The sequence below is a fragment of the Mercenaria mercenaria genome, chromosome 15 (genome assembly GCF_021730395.1).
Source record: "Mercenaria mercenaria strain notata chromosome 15, MADL_Memer_1, whole genome shotgun sequence".
Lineage (NCBI taxonomy): Eukaryota > Metazoa > Mollusca > Bivalvia > Venerida > Veneridae > Mercenaria > Mercenaria mercenaria.
In genome coordinates, this window is record NC_069375.1 from 45,009,035 (window position 1) to 45,028,811 (window position 19,777).

General features: G+C 36.0%; 1 protein-coding gene across 3 annotated transcripts in view; it reads left to right on the top strand.

The window, feature by feature from the left end:
• Positions 1-10,262, top strand: part of LOC123553482 (probable low affinity copper uptake protein 2) — a 34,865-nt gene extending 24,603 nt beyond the window's left edge. For all 3 annotated transcript variants that reach the window (XM_045343188.2, XM_045343193.2, XM_045343200.2), the window contains exons 4-5: positions 5,690-5,805; positions 6,760-10,262. In XM_045343188.2, coding sequence (XP_045199123.2) covers positions 5,690-5,805; positions 6,760-6,959 — 316 coding nt within the window. In that variant the 3' untranslated portion in view covers positions 6,960-10,262. The remainder of the gene's footprint in view (positions 1-5,689; positions 5,806-6,759) is intronic.
• Positions 10,263-19,777: the final 9,515 nt, after the last annotated feature.

Consider the following 19,777-nt stretch of genomic DNA (forward strand, 5'->3'; position numbering starts at 1 on the left):
TAGGTAGAGTTATTCAGTAAATAATGCAAGGTAAATCATTCTGATTTCCCTAGTAGGCAGATGAGTCTATAAATTGAACTCTTAAACATCAAAATCAAACTATACATTTCATAAAGATCTGTGTTTTCAGTTTGAAATGATATTTTGTTTGTATAATTACTCTGGGCTTTAACACCCATTTTAAGTAAAATGTAATGTAAAATGTTATGGTGTTGTCCATCTTTCATTAACTTTTTCCTTCTCTTACATTATTTGTTTGTTTGTTGGTTTGTTTTGGGGTTTAGATCTGTTTTTTAACAGTATTTAAGATAAGTAGGGGAAGGCAGTTTACCAGTGTTCCTAGATTCTGTACCAGTACTAACCTGTTCTCCTGTTCTCCGCAAGTAAATGCCAGCTTCTCCACATGAATCAGAGGTGGAGGACGATTGCTTCCAGACACAGTGTTCTTTATCAGTCATCAATTAGAGCATATACCTTGCCCGGGTATTGAGCTTACAATAATCTATAGATCTGGTACGCTCTGGACAGATTTTCCTTGCTTTAGGTCAGAAAGTATAATGTATAATAGCTGTGACTTTGAAAAATTCTGCTAAGAGAAAGAACTGTATCTATAATAGTTTCGACTTCAAACTTGTCAGTTGATACAGGTTAGACTTTTACTTTACAAATCGTTAGACTTGCATAGCTCTAATTATAAATACATTCTGACATTCAAGTTGATCATGGACATTCAATGTCAGACAGATGAGGTACGTGACTTTGTACCAAACTTTTATAATCTAGACCTAATATAATAATCAGGTGAAATATTTTATTTTTGCGGGCACAAAATTTCATGAATTTGGTCAAAACTTATGATTTGTGGGAATATGATTTCTTAGGTTTCAGCTTTTGAACATGAACAAACAGGAATTTTACCTGTTCTTAGGAATTAAATTTTGTGGATTGACTCTGCCATGAAATCCATGATGTTAGTCCCACATGAATATTCATGACTTTTTGAATATCTTGAAACAATTATTTTTTTCAAAAAAACTCAATATGATATTGGTACATGACATTGTATATTCATTGTTTCTATGAGATGAAGATTTGGAAATTTGAATGTCACCAAACAGACATTCTGATATCTTCCATTCAGTCAAACCCCATGCTGTACGTTAAAGTCTTAGACATTTAAAAAAAAAAGGTTTTTACAGTGTCTTTTATTTAAGACGTAATAGGTCCACTGAAAACTTTCAGAATCTTAAAAGCAAGTTACATTGATGAAAAGCAAAAGTGTTAAATTTTCATGTGAACGTGAGTTGAAAGCAGTCATATCTCATGCAGTCAGGATCGAGTAAACAATTTAATCAAATAAATGTATTTGCACCTATTCACCAGTTTTTACATTGTTTTATAGATAGATCATGATATATCTTCACATACAGCTGCATTTTGAGTTTGATCAAAGTCAAGGGAATGAATGATAAATAAATTGTAAACGTGAATACTTTTGGATCATAAATTTTGCACCTATCAGTGACCCTCATTCCTGACACACATCCTTGAAAGTCAACTTAACCCCCATTCCTGACACAGGATCCGGACAAAATCCCCTGCGGACAAAACCCCCTTCGCTCATTTTTACATAGGCGGACAAAACCCCCTACATGTTTTTTTACAAGGAGGACAAAACCCCCTTCGATGAATTTTACAAGGAGGACAAAACCCCCTTCACATTTTTTTACAAGGAGGACAAAACCCCCTTTGCTTTTTATAAGGATTCAAATGGGAAAACATCATAATACACTTTAAGATTTATCATTTTATTTATAGAAAAAGATGTCTTGAAGATATATTATAATATGGATAATTTTGTTGTTGTGTAGTTTTATTTATACTCGCTGCCGGGAGTCCCATATGAGCGAGAATATTCGCGCCTTCACTGTCCATCCTAGAGCGTCAGCGGGCGTCTTGTCATGCTGTCCCTCGTAGTCCTTGCGGAGTACCAATCTCAGCGTTCAGCGTGGAGGATGACAATACAAAGAGGTGGTAAAACAATCCTTCTTAGGGCCACTGCCCTCGCCCTTTGTTGTGACTCTACCGGCTGTCTTCAATATAGTTATGACCACTTCCGGTAGAGCCGCATGCCTGCTCCGCGACGTGCACGCGGCGAGAGCTCAGGAGCAGTATGGATAATTTATGTACTTAATCTATTATATACAATTGTTACAGTTTGTTCCATAATGACTTTGAGATTAATCAGACTATACATAATTATACAATTATTATAGTTTGTAGAAAAAAAGTGTGAAATATTTCTCAATTAATTGACATGTTAATTTGTTAATTGTATGTTTTTTCTCACTGAACTGTTCATAATAAAGTAAATTGTTAAATAACTCTCAGATAGTTTGATTAATTAAATATTATTATATAATTTGCCCTTTTCATTCTAGGATGAAGGGGTTTTTGTCCTCCCTGTAAAAACCGCGAAGGGGGTTTTGTCCTCCGTGAAAAAAGTGCGAAGGGGGTTTTGTCCTCCTTGTAAAAAACATGAAGGGTGTTTTGTCCGCCTATGCAAAAATGAGCAAAGGGGGTTTTGTCCTACACTCCTGACACACATCCTTGAAAGTCAACCTAATATTTTGCATCCTGAAAATTTTATTATGACAGATAGAAAGTTTCAACTCCATGTTTGTTGTGCAGTTGTATATGTTTTTAGATGGGGCAGGTACTGAATGCATTTTCAGCCATTATTGAAAGGTGTCGTTTGACGTAAGTAATACAAGTAAACAAGTTGTCAGTACTTACTGATAGCCTGTTTTATCTTTTTTATGGAAGGTGCGATAAATTGCTCACACCAAAAGTGACTTATATTTTGGACAGTATAAATTCTGACATAAATATTACGTAAGAAAAGTAACAGGAAACAATAGAAAGTGTACGAATATTTTATAAATTGCATTCAGATTTGCATTCCAAGTTAAACTAAATTACTTATGCACGATTTTAATATATTTGCAAAATTAAGATTGCGTGTAAACTTCCTTTTGCCAAAATTAATAATTCATATGGTACATAATTATTGTCTTTGTTTTTCTTAACTTTTAATGTTTTTAAACAACATTGTACACTCCCCAACTTTCTTTAACCTTTTTGATTTTTAAACAAGCATAACATACCTAAGTGCGTATAGTTCATTTGGTTCAAATTGAGGTGTTCACTGTTTTTCCTTAAAATACGATGCTTGGAAAGAAAAAGGAAACAAATCATGCGTAAGGCATTTTTAGCTCGCCATGACGGAAGTCACGATTTCTGGCGTTGGTTTGAGTGTCATATGTAGACACATTATTATCAGTTGGCAGCAGACTATATTTCAGTTATTACTCATCACAGCCTGACTTCATACATAATCTTCCCCATGATAATAGCTACTGAATGACATGTGGTCTATAAATCTTAATGCCTTTGTTTTGACAAAAGAATGCCCCTTTCTGTACACTAAGTCGTATTTTTCACCGGCATTCTGTTCTTGATTGTCAGCGAGTTAGTATAGACTTTCACCAAACTTGGTCTGCAGCATTCTCGAATGGACCGCTTTTATATTTATGCAAATGGTTCTGCTTGGCCCCTTTTAGTAGCCGCCAGAGCTAAAGATAAAATACGTCTGCTCATTGGTCTGTAGTATCTTTGTAATATCTTCTCTCACATTTATTGAAATGGTTTTGCTTGGTCCCTTTAAGGGGCTGCTAGAGCTTAAAAAAAGAAAAGCCTTTAAACAACTTAATCTCATGAACCAGGTGATGTATCTTCACCAAACTTGGTCTGTAGCATTCTTGCATCGTCGTCTCTTCATGTGATTCAAATGTTTCTACTTGACCAGTTATAAGGGCCACCAAAGCTTGAAACAGAAGAACCTTTAACCCTTACCCTGCTACATTTCTTAAATGAAATGGTCCATCATTCAATTTGGGCAGTGCCATTTATCATTTGAAGAGGTGTTCAATGAAATTTTACTGACTGAATAGCGAACAGTGCAGACCATGATCAGACTGCACAGATCTGCAGGCTGATCTTTGTCTGCACTGGTCGCAAAGGCAGAAGCACTTACAATTTTGGTAACATTTTTGAAAATAGAATTTTTTCTTCATCGATTTTAGAGTTTAATGAAACTTCTCAGTTGTAAAATAAACACATGATCTATACTAGTAATATGGTAAAATAAAACGTGTCTGTCCGTGTGCTTGTTTTCGAGATGTTTGCTAATGATTAAAGAGATCCATGCATTTTGGGCTGAATTTAGGACATTTTTTTTTGAAATTATATTTTGGAAGATAGAAATGACATGCCATTGTAATAAATTCATTCACCTGTTGCCATTAATTCATGAAAAGCTTTTCATTACTGTATGCCAAATCCAGGCTTTACATTGTTTTCTGGATAAATGATGTTATGCCATTACTTCTGGTTTATCAAATGTGCAGAAATAGCTTAAATGACGTAAATGAAAATGACATAGTCCGTTGAACCACGTAATAGATCTTCACCAGATTGGTCTGTAGAATCCTTGTAAAGTTTCTTGTCAGATATGTTCAAATGGTTCAGCTTGATCCTTTATAGGGGCCATAGCTAAAAATAGAAAAATCTTTAAAGGACTCTTGCCTTGTCTTAAACCACTCGATGGATCTTAACCAAACTTAGTAGTATGATCGAATTACTTGACAGATTTTCACAAAACTTGGTCAGTAGTTTCCTTGTATTGTCCTTTATTTAATTTGTTAAAGTGATTCTGCTTGACCTCTTTTAGGGGCTGCTAGAGCTAAAAATAAAAAATAAACTTTAGATGACACCTCATGCCCCACTCACTGCATTCAGTGGATCTTCACCAAACTTACGTAATGTTACAGCATTCTTGTATGAATCTTTTTCAGATTTATTCAAATGGTTTAGCTGAACCACTTAAATGTGTTGGACAACTTTTAGTAGATGCTTTTTAATTTTTATATGTAATTAGTACACTCCACTTACATGTACAAGTATGGAATCGCAACCTCTATATCATTTGGAACTTTAGACTGGTGCAGAGTTTGGGATGTAGACTGATGCTTAATTTTGGAATTGTAAACTGGTACAGAGTTTGGAAACTGTAGACTCCGATGCAATTTGGAACTTTAGACTGGTGCAAAGTTTTGAATTGTAGACTGGTGCAGAATAATGAACTGGCGCTGAGTTTGAAACTGTAGACTTGTGCAGTTTGGAAGTGTAGACTGGTGCAGTTTGGAACTATATACTGGTGCAGTTTGGAACTGTTGACTGATGCTGAGTTTGAAACTGCAGATTGGAACTGTAGATTGGTGCAGAGTTTGTAACTTGACTGGTGCAGTTTGTAACTGTAGACTGGTGCTGAGTTTGTAACTTGACTGGTGCAGATTGGAACTGTAGATTGGTGCAGAGTTTGTAACTTGACTGGTGCAGTTTGTAACTGTAGACTGGTGCTGAGTTTTAAACCATAGACTGGTTCAGAGTTTGAAACTGTAGATTGATGCAGAGTTTGGAAATGTTTAAAGTAGATGCTTGTTTTCCAAGAAACAAAACAAATTGTGTATTCTGTCATAATTTCTGCTTTAATACATTCTGATGATCTTTCCGTTTTACCATTTATCTAACTGCTTGCTGTAATTTCTTCCTTTTTTAACTTTTTCAGGTTAAAGTTCCATATAGGTGGATACCTATTACATTCAGTGGATCTACTTCTGGGATATCTTCTGATGTTGGCAGTAATGTCTTACGATGCATATATACTTATAGCTGTGATATTAGGTAAGTATGTTGCTAATATTTGAGCCGCTCCATGAGAAAACCAACATAGTGGCTTTGCGACCAGCATGGATCCAGACCAGCCTACGCATCCGCGCAGTCTGGTCAGGATCCATGCTGTTCGCTTTTAAAGCCTATTGGGATTGGAGAAACTGTTAGCAAACAGCATGGATCCTGACCAGACTGCGCGGATGCGCAGGCTGGTCTGGATCCATGCTGGTCGCAAAGCCACTATGTTGGTTTTCCCATGATGCGGCTCATTTAACCTTTAGCCTGCTGGCAAGTGATTCTGCCTTTGCAACCAGTGCAGACCAAGATCAGCCTGCACGTTTGCTGCTCAGTCAGTAGATTTTCAGTGAACACCCCTTTGAATAATAAATGGTATTGCCCAAACTGAATGATGGACCAGTCCATTTTAGAAATTAACTAGGTAGAAGGTTAAGCAGGATGCTGATAAAGCTTGTCAAATATTTTGGTGTAATGATAGATTGAATGCATTGATAGACAGCGAAATTAACACCCAGTCACAGCTACTGATGTTTTCAATTGTTTGTCCCACTTTTCTCACTGTTCTTAATAGTTAAAATAAAAAGATTGAATAGGTACAGTCATGTAGAAGGAATACAGCCGTCTCAAAATGAAACCATACAGTAGTATGTGCATCAATGTATAACTGCGTTAACCTTTAGCCTGCTGGCGGCAAGTGATTCTGCCTTTGCAACCGGTACAGACCAAGATCAGCCTGCACAGATGTGCAGGCTGATCATGGTCTGCACTGTTTGCTATTCAATCAGTAAATTTTTGGTGAACACCCCGCTTTGAATAATAAGTGGATAATAAGTCCACCATGGAAAGTAATTCTTTCACGGTACTTAAATGTTATTTGTTATTGCTGCCCAATGAATGGAATACGATCAGCAAAACATTGCTAAATATTATTTTTGTTTGTATTTATAGGTTCAGGTGTTGGATATTTTGTTTTTGGTGCCATCAACACTAGAAATCAGATAAAATTCCAAGCTTTACAAATGAGTGTTTATGACAGATATGATAGCCAGGCTGGGCTAACGAACAGCGATGCTTCTACTAACGACGCTTCTACTAACGGTTCTAGGTATGGAAGTAATGGAAATACCTGTGACAAAACTGCCAGATAGTACAGTATCTAACAAAGTACACTAGGGTCCTCTGTGGCCGAGACTTCACTGACTTCAAATGACTTGCCCCTCATCAGTGTTTATTTGAAACCTTGCCTGGGGTGTCTTACACTGTAGAATTCTTCATGTGAGGAAGTCATCCAGTTGCCTTACGGAATGTCAATGATTCTACCCAGGTGACCATTCATGCTTAAAACAATGCATGTATGGGTACCCGCAGTCTTCCTTCATCATCAAAAACTGGAAATAGTCACCATATGGCCTAAACTGTGTCAGTGCGATTGTAAACACTATTAACAGAGTACAGTATTTCACTCAGTATAGTAAAATGCACACTTGACGAAATTAGTAACTAAAACAATGTGGAAATTAATTAATGTGTCCCACATTTTGGAGGGTGAAGTGAAATTGTAAATTGAATACAGAGTGAAATATGTACCAAATTTAATGGTGATTAATAACATGAGTTGAGTCTACCTAATTGTACCGAGTGCAGAAATGTGGTGTCACTCATATTATGAATATGGGACTGTTAAATTAAATGAGCCGTGCCATGAGAAAACCAACATAGTGCGTTTGTGACCAGCATGGATCCAGACCAGCCTGCGCAGTCTGGTCAGGATCCATGCTGTTTGCTAACAGTTTCTCCAATTCCAATAGGCTTTAAAAGCGAACAGCATGGATCCTGACCAGACTGCGCGGATGCGCAGGCTGGTCTGGATCCATGCTGGTCGCAAACCCACTATGTTGGTTTTCCCAGGGCACGGCTCAAATGTAGAGTATTTTTATGTAAGAAAACAGGAGTTGACTGTTTAAGTCAGTACATGTACCCATTCTGATTCACATGTTACAATAATTATGGTTACTGAACATGATTAGTTAATCATTCATCTATGCTTGATTCAGTACCAAAGTCACTGTTTGCAGTGTTGTCGTCTATGATTTATCCAGTGCCAAAGTCAGTTAAAAATGCTGCCATCCATGCTTGATTCAGTACTTAAGTTCAAAATTTTGAAAACAATGAGTTTATTAGGGTATAATTCATCAATATGTTGAAAACTGAGTTTGTTATTGGGGTATAATTCATCAATATGTTGAAAACAATGAGTTTATTAGGGTATAACTTATAAATATGTTGAAAGCAGATAGTTTATTGGGGGTATAATCTATCAATATGTTGAAAACAATGAGTTTATTGAAGAATTATATATGTTATATTTATGTAAAGAACTGAAAGGGATGAAAATAACAATATTCAAAACTGAAACAGCGATGATTGACATGAAGTATTTAAATGTTAATGTTTAAAAAAAATTTTTAACATAAATCAGTGTGTTTTATTTGGGATGAATTTTCACGCATTTAGGTTGTTTGTGAAGCTGTACAGAGACATAGCTTGGCAAAATTCAATGTATAAGCACCAGTTTTTTAGTGGGGATCCAGAGGATCATGCCTGCTTTGAAACTTTTAAGCTTCTCTATTAGGCAGTTGGAGGTATTTTGAGAGGAAAAAATTAAGTTGATAGTTCTGCAGTTTTTGTTATGCTTAAAAGTATTTTCCATACATGTGCTGTTAAAATAAACTTAATAGAAATATCGAAAATAACAAAGCATGTACCGGGTAATTGAAAGCATTTCATACTATAAACTGAAAGAAGAAAAAAAAAATGTATAACTGACAACAGCGAGAAATGTATCCCTGCCACATGAGGCTACCAGTCCAAGCAGTATACAAAAGAGCTTACCCGCCTGTCAACACTCGGCCGACTGTGTTTGATCTCATTTATAGAATTCATTATTCTTTTTTGTTAAATTTCATTAACTACATAAATGGAGGTCTTTGGACCGTGTCTTTGAATCCTTTTATTTTGCTGGAATATTGTCTTTCATACACCTTTATCTGCTAACCCTTCAGTTTGAATTTTATTTTTGGCATATATATAATTTTTTTTTTTTCTAAGTAAAATATGTGTAAGCATGTGCGGGCTCAGAGCCTGTAGGAAGCTACGCCACTGCTGTATATTTTGTTTTAGAGTTAATGAGGTTCGAACATAATCTAATTTGCATTATTTATACATAAAAACAAATGTCAGCTATTTATTTACGCATGGAGCTTTGCATCAATCTATTACAGCAACAGATTATGATGTAAACAGAGAGAATACATTATGAGAATATATTTTGTATTTTTTAAAGGAGCAACATAGATATTTCATATAGGTCATTTTTAATGCTGTTTATTTATTGAAAATAACTTGTTGACAAAATTTATATATATCGTCTTTTTTAAAATAATTGGATTATCTGACATTTTGGTATTAGTCAACTACCTTCCTTGTTATGTATATCAGTCATTCAATGCTTACAAGATACTCACATTTAGATTCAATGGTATTAATTTTCTTGGAACTTATCTTGCTGATATATGATACAACTAACAAAAATGGCATATTTTATTTAAGATTGGTATTTTAATTGAATCCACAATCACGTAATACCACATGCTTACATGCTCATCATTGTATACCACGTGCTTACATGCTAATCATGTTATACCCCATGCTTACAATGTCATGCTCACCATGTTATACCCCATGCTTACAATGTCATGCTCACCATGTTATACCCCATGCTTACAATGTCATGCTCACCATGTTATACCTCATGCTTGCATGCACATCGTGTTATACCTCATGTTTCCTAGTCTGTGTTCAGACCCTGTTTTGTTCACAGGAGATAACTCCTGAGGCTATTCGAAGTTTATATAATTATGTCCCTTTTCTTCTCAAAACATACAGAATCAGAGCCAAGACTGATGAAGTCAGAATGTATAAAAGGATGTATAAAAGAATTATTTTTTCTAAAAGAAAAAGATTACCTAGTCAGTAGCCAGACTACATGTTTCCATTCTCATCATGTTATACCCCATGCTTACATGCACATCATGTTATACCCCATGTTTCCATGCTCATCATGTTATACCTCATGCTTCCCACTTACATGCTCATCATGTTTTCCATGAACTTACATGCTCATCATGTTATACCCCATGCTTACATGCACATCATGTTATACCCCATGTTTCCATGCTCATCATGTTATACCTCATGCTTCCCACTTACATGCTCATCATGTTTTCCATGAACTTACATGCTCATCATGTTATACCCCATGCTTACATGCACATCATGTTATACCCCATGTTTCCATGCTCATCATGTTATACCTCATGCTTCCCACTTACATGCTCATCATGTTTTCCATGAACTTACATGCTCATCATGTTATACCCCATGCTTACATGCACATCATGTTATACCCCATGTTTCCATGCTCATCATGTTATACCTCATGCTTCCCACTTACATGCTCATCATGTTTTCCATGAACTTACATGCTCGTCATGTTTTCCATGAACTTACATGCTCATCATGTTATACCTTATGCTTACATTTAGCTTGCAATACTTTAATTCAAGCTTACATGCTCATAATTTCATTACAAGAGTAATTAATATATGTAGTTCATGTTCAGCTTCAACTTTTATTTTCAAGAATTTGTTTTAAAACTGTGTCATTTTAACTTTAATTTGTAAAATATGCTGAATGTTACTTTTCAGCCATTTTCTTTTCTTTAGATGTGATATTTGTATGTGTAAAAATGTTTCTCATCAGTATTTGAAATAAAGTCTAAACATTTTAACATTAAATGGTGATATTTAAATAAAAGCATTATCTCTAAATCAGCATTCACTTACTAACTCATGTTAAATGTAGTTGCTTAATTTTTTTTTAATATTTGTACTGTGGGTGCGTTTTTTAATTTTTTGTTGCATAAAATTGATTTTTAAGTATACATATTTTAATACCCAATACTCTAATTAACCCCCTCCTCCTATTTGTCCCCAACTTTTTTTCAACAAAAAAAATAAATTTTCCCAACTTTTTCTTTTTTAAAAAAAGGTTAATTTAGGTCATAATACCAACAGAAATATAGGGCTATAGTTGTTAAGATTCATCCACTTTAAGCTGTACTATAGTCTTTTTGAAAATTATGATGTTCAATTTGTATGAACAACAAAAGGAAAGGCTCCAAAGTCACGACAATGCTGTTTAGTGATAACGGGTAGCTGTTTTAAAGACGTCTGCATTATAGTCGGGGGGGGGGGGGGGGGGGGGGGGGGGGGTGAAACGCTCCTTAAATAAAGTCATGCTTGTTCCATCTGGTGAAAATAATGGCTGAGAAGCTGATTTTAATGTTAAATGTTACAAAATGACATTGTGTGCAATTTGTGACATAACCTTATTTACAAATGGAAAGCAAATATAAGAAATTAATTTTTGGAGTTTGTGTGAAATGAACGACAGAATAGGATCAGCAAAATAAACGATTCATGGATTTGCCAGTCCTTTTCTGTCATTGATTTCACATGAAATAAAAAAAAAAAAACCTCTTTTTGTTAAATATTCTGATATATTAACTTTCAATTTTGTTAAATTTGAAAATGTATAATGCCAGTTTTCCAAATAATTCTCAATTTAATCGATTGTTTTAATGTAATTTTGTGTATATAGTAACGGATTTTCTAAAATGAAAAAATCAAAATATAAAGAGTGCAATCAAAAAATTTATATATTTTTTTTTTCTTTTTTTTTTTTTTAATTGTTGAATTGTTATGAACAAGCTTAATGTATTGTCACTTAAGTGCAAAAAACTGCTTAATATATATGTCAATACTATTGATTTATATTTGCACTGGGGCGATGTTTTACATCATATACAAATGTGACTGACAGTATAGTTCAGTTTTGAGGTCAGCGATGTTTTTGTACTTCTAATAATGGAATGGTGCGTTATTTAGGTAATGTTATTTGGTATGATAGTGGTTCTTACCTAAATAACGCTTAGTAAATCATGCTGATTTCCGTAATCAGCAGACAAGTCTAAAAGTTGAATTCTCAAACATCAAAATCAAACTATACATGCATTTAGAGGCCACCTAAGGGAAGGGGGAAAAGTGGTCTATTAGCACAAATGGTCTTTCGAAATAATATATGAGCCATGCCATGAGAAAACCAGCATAGTGGCTTTGCGACCAGCATGGATCCAGACCAGCCTGCACATTCCTCTAATTGCAATAGGCTTTGAAAGCGAACAGCATGGATCTTGACCAGACTACGCAGATGCGCAGGCTGGTCTGGATCCATGCTGGTTGCAAAGCCACTATGTTGGTTTTCTCATGGCGTGGCTCATTATAATTTTGTTCTTAACTAATTGGAAGTGAAAAAGTGGTCTCTTCATGCAAGTGGTCTCCGGAGCAAGTGTCACAGTGACTGTATTATTTAGATTCTTTGAATAACATATAAATTATTTGTTTTTTCAAACTAGATTTATGTGTTTCTTTTCTGTGTTAAAGAGTTGCCGACTCTTTGGATCAATTTCTAATTGTTTATTGTATTATGTAAGCATTATTTATTGTGTGTACATATTACACCGTTTAATATGTGTACATGTTACATGTTTGAAGTATTCTTATGGTACTCATTTGTCATTTGAACAGTTTTATTAGCTCACCTGTCACAAAGTGACAAGGTGAGCTTTTGTGATCGCGCGGCGTCCGTCGTCCGTCGTCAGTCCGTCCGTAAACTTTCGCTTGTGACCACTCTAGAGGTCACATTTTTCACGGGATCTTTATGAAAGTTGGTCAGAATGTTCATCTTGATGATATCTAGGTCAAGTTCGAAACTGGGTCAGGTGCGGTCAAAAACTAGGTCAGTAGGTCTAAAAATAGAAAAACCTTGTGACCTCTCTAGAGGCCATATTTTTCATAAGATCTTCATGAAAATTGGTCAGAATGTTCACCTTGATGATATCTAGGTCAAGTTTGAAACTGGGTCATGTGCCATCAAAAACTAGGTCAGTAGGTCAAATAATAGAAAAACCTTGTGACCTCTCTAGAGGCCATATTTTTCATGGGATCTGTATGAAAGTTGGTCTGAATGTTCATCTTGATGATATCTAGGTCAAGAACGAAACTGGGTCAACTGCGGTCAAAAACTAGGTCAGTAGATCTAAAAATAGAAAAACCTTGTGACCTATCTAGAGGCCATACTTTTGAATGGATCTTCATAAAAATTGGTCTGAATGTTCACCTTGATGATATCTAGGTCAAGTTTGAAAGTGGGTCACGTGCCATCAATAACTAGGTCAGTAGGTCAAATAATAGAAAAACCTTGTGACCTCTCTAGAGGCCATATTTTTCATGGGATCTGTATGAAAGTTGGTCCGAATGTTTATCTTGATGATAGCTAGGTTAAGTTCGAAACTGGGTCAACTCTGGTCAAAAACTAGGTCAGTAGGTCTAAAAATAGAAAAACCTTGTGACCTCTATAGAGGCCATACTTTCGAATGGATCTTCATGAAATTTGGTCAGAATGTTCACCTTGATGATATCTAGGTCAAGTTCGAAACTGGGTCACGTGCCATTAATAACTAGGTCAATAGATCAAATAATAGAAAAACCTTGTGACCCCTCTAGAGGCCATATTTTTCATGGGATCTGTATGAAAGTTGGTCTGAATGTTCATCTTGATGATATCTAGGTCAAGTTTGAAACTAGGTCAACTGTGGTCAAAAACTAGGTCAGTAGGTCTAAAATTAGAAAAACCTTGTGACCTCTCTAGAGGCCATACTTTTCAATGGATCTTCATGAAAATTGGTCAGAATCTTCATCTTGATGATATCTAGGTCAGATTCGAAAGTGGGTCACATGCCATCAATAACTAGGTCAGTAGGTCAAATAATAAAAAAACCTTGTGACCTCTCTAGAGGCCATACTTTTCATGGGATCTGTATGAAAATTGGTCTGAATTTTTATCTTGATGATATCTAGGTCAGATTCAAAACTGGGTCACATGAGCTCAAAAACTAGGTCACTATGTCAAATAATAGAAAAAACGACGGTGGCGATTCAGGACCATCGTGGTCCTCTTGTAAATGACATGTTTTTTAATCTTCACAGTTATTGTTTAGTGTTACATGAATAATAAATTTTCTGCAAATTTTAATAGTTTTTGTTAATTTATTTGAATGCACAATGTTTGCAGTCCTTTCAACCTGACTGAAATACTAGATCTTACGAAGGAATCTGTGGGTAGCATTTTCATCTGTCCGTCCGTCACACTTTTGTCCGGAATATAACTTGAAAAGTATTAATGGCATTTGATTGAAACTTCACATATAGAGGCCATTGAGATAAAGTGCAGTGTCAAAGAATTATAACTACCTTACCTAGTTTTTGAATTATCTCCCTTTATTATACAAAATAAGGCTTGTCCGGAGCATTACTTGAAAAGTATTAATTGCATTTCATTGAAACTTCACAAAATGATAGAGGCCATTGAAGGGAAGTGCATTGTCAAAGAACCATAACTCTACCTGACCTAGTTTTTGAATTATCTCCCTTTATTTAATTTTCTTCTTTTTATTATCCACTAATGGGAATGGATTGAAACTTCACACAATTGTCCATTGTCATGAGCTGATATGGATTGTACAGGTTCCTTAATCCTGTGTTGCAATTTTACAAAATTATGCCCTTTTTGGACTTTAATATTCTTTCACTTGACAAGGCTGTTGAATAGTCAAGCGTTGCTGTCCTTAGACAACTCTTGTTTTACAGGCCAGTCAGATGAAATTTTTTTCACTATATGATTATATTTGAAAAAAAAAATTCCCTACCTACACAAAAAACTTTGGGTTGCGATACCGCAAACTAACAATTTTTTAATTACGGCCTAAATATTATTACTCACACTTTTAAGACAACATGATTGTATAAACATTGACACTGTTTGTATCAGTTTATCTGGAAGTGCTGTGTGAAATTATGTTACAAGGTTGTTACATATCTTGTTCACATTTACATCATTTTTTCTAGCCACTGACGTCAAAAACGACAAAAATTTATGTGTTCTTTCTCTATTGCATATTTTTCATTAGAACAATCTACATCAATTTTACGAAGCTAGCCAGTTTTTGTTCAATTTGTTTACCTGTGGTGACGAAATATATGATTTTGTAAAATGACAAATATCTAAATGAATAAATTGTGATCAAGATCACCTTCAATAAGAAGACACATTTCTCAAGCAAAACTTTTCATTTATTTAACCAGACTGCTCTAACATATTTATTTTCATATTCATACTTCATACACAAAGTAACCTTTTTTGGACAAACCATGAAATTAAAATAAATGTTCACGAGATGAAATGATTTCACAGTATCTGAAATTTACATAATTGAGCCACACCATGAGAAAACCAACATAGTGCATTTGCGACCTGCATGGATCCAGACCAGTCTGCGAAGTCTGGTCAGGATCCATGCTGTTCGCTAACGGTTTCTTTAATTGCAATAGGCTTTGAAAGCGAACTGCATGGATCCATCCGCGCAGTCTGGTCTGGATCCATGCTGGTCACAAATGCACTATGTTGGTTTTCTCATAGTGCAGCTCATATTACTTTTGGTCATGAAAATAGTAGTCATCAATTAAGTAAGTTTCATTGGTACAGTTACTGTTGTCTCTGCACTTTTTTGCACAAACTTATATTATTATATCTTTTTCTTTTGTTGATGTACAAAAATGTACCTGGTACTGATAGTGTATGTAAATTACATGAAGATGGATTTACTCAATTCTACTTAAAACTGAAAGTACAAGAGAATATTTCATGAAATTTGGTAAATTATAGATAGGAGACAATGTGAAAAACTCTGCTCATCCATATGCCTTACCTTCTGTCAGCCCCAAACGGTAGAACCTGTCATAACAGATATTTTCATGAAACCCAGTACATAGAAAGCAGCAGGCAATATATAAAGATTATTTCATTTTGTCCCTTTGTACCGAATTCCTTCAAGCTCACATCCACATTACCCCAACCCACTCCCCACATCCCATCCCCACATTTTTAGCTCACCAGAGCCAAAGGCTCAGGGTGAGCTATTCTGATCACTCACCGTCCGGCGTCCGTTATCCGTAAACTTTTACTTTAAACGCCATCTCCTCATAAACCGCTAGGCCAATTTCATCCAAACTTCACAGGAATTTTCCTTTGGTGAAGCTCTACAAATTTTTTTCAAAGAATTGAATTCCAGGCTGAACTCTGGTTACCATGGCAACCGAAAGGAAAAACTTTAAAAATCTTCTTCTCAAAAACCAGAAGCCCTAGAGCTTAGATACGTGTGAAGCATTGCCTAGTGGACCTCTACCAAGTTTGTTCAAATCATGACCCCGGGGTCAAAATTGACCCCGCCCCAGGGGTCACTTGATTTTACATAGGAAAATCTTAAAAAATCTTCTTCTCAAAAACCAGAAGCCCTAGAGCTTAGATATTTGACATGTAGCATTACCTAGTGGACCTCTACTAAAGTTGTTCAAATCATGATCCCGGGGTCAAAATTGACCCCGCCCCAGGGGTCACTTGATTTTACATAGATTTCTATAGGAAAATCTTCAAAAGTTTTAAAAAAATAAACCAGAAGGCCTAGATCTTAGATATTTGACATGTAGCATTGCCTAGTGGACCTCTACAAAATTTGTTCAATCATGACCCCTGGGGTCAAAATTGACCCTGCCCCAGGGGTCACTTGATTTTACATAGCAAAATCTTCAAAAAATTTCTAAAAATAAACCAGAAGCCTAGAGCTTAGATATTTCAAATGTAGCATTGCCTAGTGGACCTCTACAAAATTTGTTCAAATCATGACCCCAGGGGTCAAATTGACCCTTCCCCATGGGGTTACTTGATTGTACATAGAAAAATCTTCAAAATTTTTTAAACCAGAAGGCCTAGATCTTAGATATTTGACATGTAGCATTGCCTAGTGGACCTCTACAAAATTTGTTCAAATCACGACCCCCGGGGTCAAAATTGACCCCGCCCCAGGGGTCACTTGATTTTACATAGGAAAATCTTCAAAAATTTTCTAAAAATAAACCAGAAGGCCTAGATCTTAGATATTTGAAATGTAGCATTGCCTAGTGGACTTCTACAAAATTTGTTCAAATCATGACCCCCGGAATCAAATTGACCCCGCCCCATGGGGTTACTTGATTGTACATCAGAAAATCTTCCAAAAAAATTCATAAATTTGCTAAAAATAAACCAGAAGGCCTAGATCTTAGATATTTGATATGTAACATTGCCTAGTAGACTTCTACAAAATTTGTTCAAATCATGACCCCCGGGGTAAAATTGGCCCCACCCCAGGGGTCACTTGATTTTACATAGGAAAATCTTCAAAATTTTCTAAAAATAAACCAGAATGCCTTGAGCTAAGATATTTCACATGTAGCATTGCCTAGTGGACCTCTACAAAATTTGTTCAAATCTTGACCCCCCCAGGGTCAAACTGACCCAGCCCCAGGGGTTCTTTGATTGTACATAGGGAAATCTTCATAAATTTCTAAAAATAAACCAGAAGGCCTAGATCTTAGATTTTTGACATGTTGCATTGCCTAGTAGACTTCTACAAAATTTGTTCAAATTATGACCCCCCGGACAAAATTGACCCCGCTCCATGGGGTTACCTGATTGTACATAGGAAAATCTTCAAAATTTTCTAAAAATAAACCAGAAGGCCTAGTGAACCTCTACAAAATTTGTTCAAATCATGACCCCTGGGGTCAAAATTGACCCCGCCCCAGGGGTCACTTGCTTTTACATAGGAAAATCTTCAAAAATTTTCTAAAAATAAACCAGAAGGCCTAGATCTTAGATATTTGACATGTAGCATAACCTAGTAGACTTCTACAAAATTTGTTCAAATCATGACCCCCTGGATCAAATTGACCCCGCCCCATGGGGTTACTTGATTGTACATAGAAAAATCTTCAAAATTTTTTAAAAATAAACCAGAAGGCCTAGAGCTTAGATATTTCACATGTAGCATTGCCTAGTGGACCTCTACAAAATTTGTTCAAATCTTGATCCCCCCAGGGTCAAACTGACCCAGCCCCAGGGGTTCCTTGATTGTACATAGGGAAATCTTCATAAATTTGCTAAAGATAAACCAGAAGGCCTAGATCTTAGATATTTGATATGTAACATTGCCTAGTAGACTTCTACAAAATTTGTTCAAATCATGACCCCTGGGGTAAAATTGGCCCCACCCCAGGGGTCACTTGATTTTACATAGGAAAATCTTCAAAATTTTTCTAAAAATAAACCAGAAGGCCTAGAGCTTAGATATTTCACATGTAGCATTGCCTAGTGGACCTCTACAAAATTTGTTCAAATCATGACCCCTGGGGTCAAAATTGACCCCGCCCCAGGGGTCACTTGATTTTACATAGGAAAACCTTCAAAAAATTTGCTAAAAATAAACCAGAAGGGCTAGATCTTAGATATTTGATATGTAACATTGCCTAGTAGACTTCTACAAAATTTGTTCAAATCATGACCCCCGGGGTAAAATTGGCCCCACCCCAGGGGTCACTTGATTTTACATAGGAAAATCTTCAAAATTTTCTAAAAATGAACCATGAATGCCTAGAGCTTAGATATTTCACATGTAGCATTGCCTAGTGGACCTCTACAAAATTTGTTCAAATCTTGAACCCCCAGGGTCAAACTGACCCAGCCCCAGGGGTTCCTTGCTTGTACATAGGGAAATCTTCATAAATTTCTAAAAATAAACCAGAAGGCCTAGATCTTAGATATTTAACATGTTGCTTTGCCTAGTAGACTTCTACAAAATTTGTTCAAATTATGACCCCCGGGACAAAATTGACTCCGCTCCATGGGGTTACTTGATTGTACATAGGAAAATCTTCAAAATTTTCTAAAAATAAACCAGAAGGCCTAGATCTTAGATATTTGACATGTAGCATTGCCTAGTGGACCTCTACAAAATTTGTTCAAATCATGACCCCTGGGGTCAAAATTGACCCCGCCCCAGGGGTCACTTGATTTTACATAGGAAAATCTTCAAAAATTTTCTAAAAATAAACCAGAAGGCCTAGATCTTAGATATTTGACATGTAGCATTGCCTAGTAGACTTCTACAAAATTTGTTCAAATCATGACCCCCTGGATCAAATTGACCCCGCCCCATGAGGTTACTTGATTCTTCTAAAAGATTTCCTCAAATGAAAGAATTCTGTTTTGAAAACTTAGCGGTGAGGGGCATTTGTGTTTGAGCTTGCTTTGACCTGACATGTTTGATAAATAGAAAGGGTCATCTACAAACCACAGCCAGTTATCCTATAATAATACAGTTTTTTATCTTACGGTCAACATAGCCAGAACCTTTTAAGGTCATAAGAATAAGAATGGACAAAACATTGAATAAACGCAAAACACTGAAAGCTGTTTGTAAAAGTTAAAAAGAACATGAGCCATGCCATGAGAAAACCAACATAGTGGCTTTGCGACCAGCATGGATTCAGACCACCCTGAGCATCCGCACAGTCTGGTCAGGATCAATGCTGTTCGCTAATGGTTTCTCTAATTGCAATAGGCTTTGAAAACGACCAGCATGGATCCTGACCAGACTGCACGGATGCGCTGCTCATATAATTATCATAATGGGCAATCATTCTATGAAGTTTAATGACTGTCAGCCAAAGTGTAACTTGTTACTGGGCAATCATTGTTACCTTGGCCTTTGACCAACTGACAGTCAAAACAGTAAGGTGGCGTTTACTGACAACAGGCCATCATCCAGTAAAGTTTGACAACCGTGTGCCAAAGTGTTCTCCAGTTATTGCCCAAAAATGATTTTCAACTTCCAGGATCACTGGTCTTCACC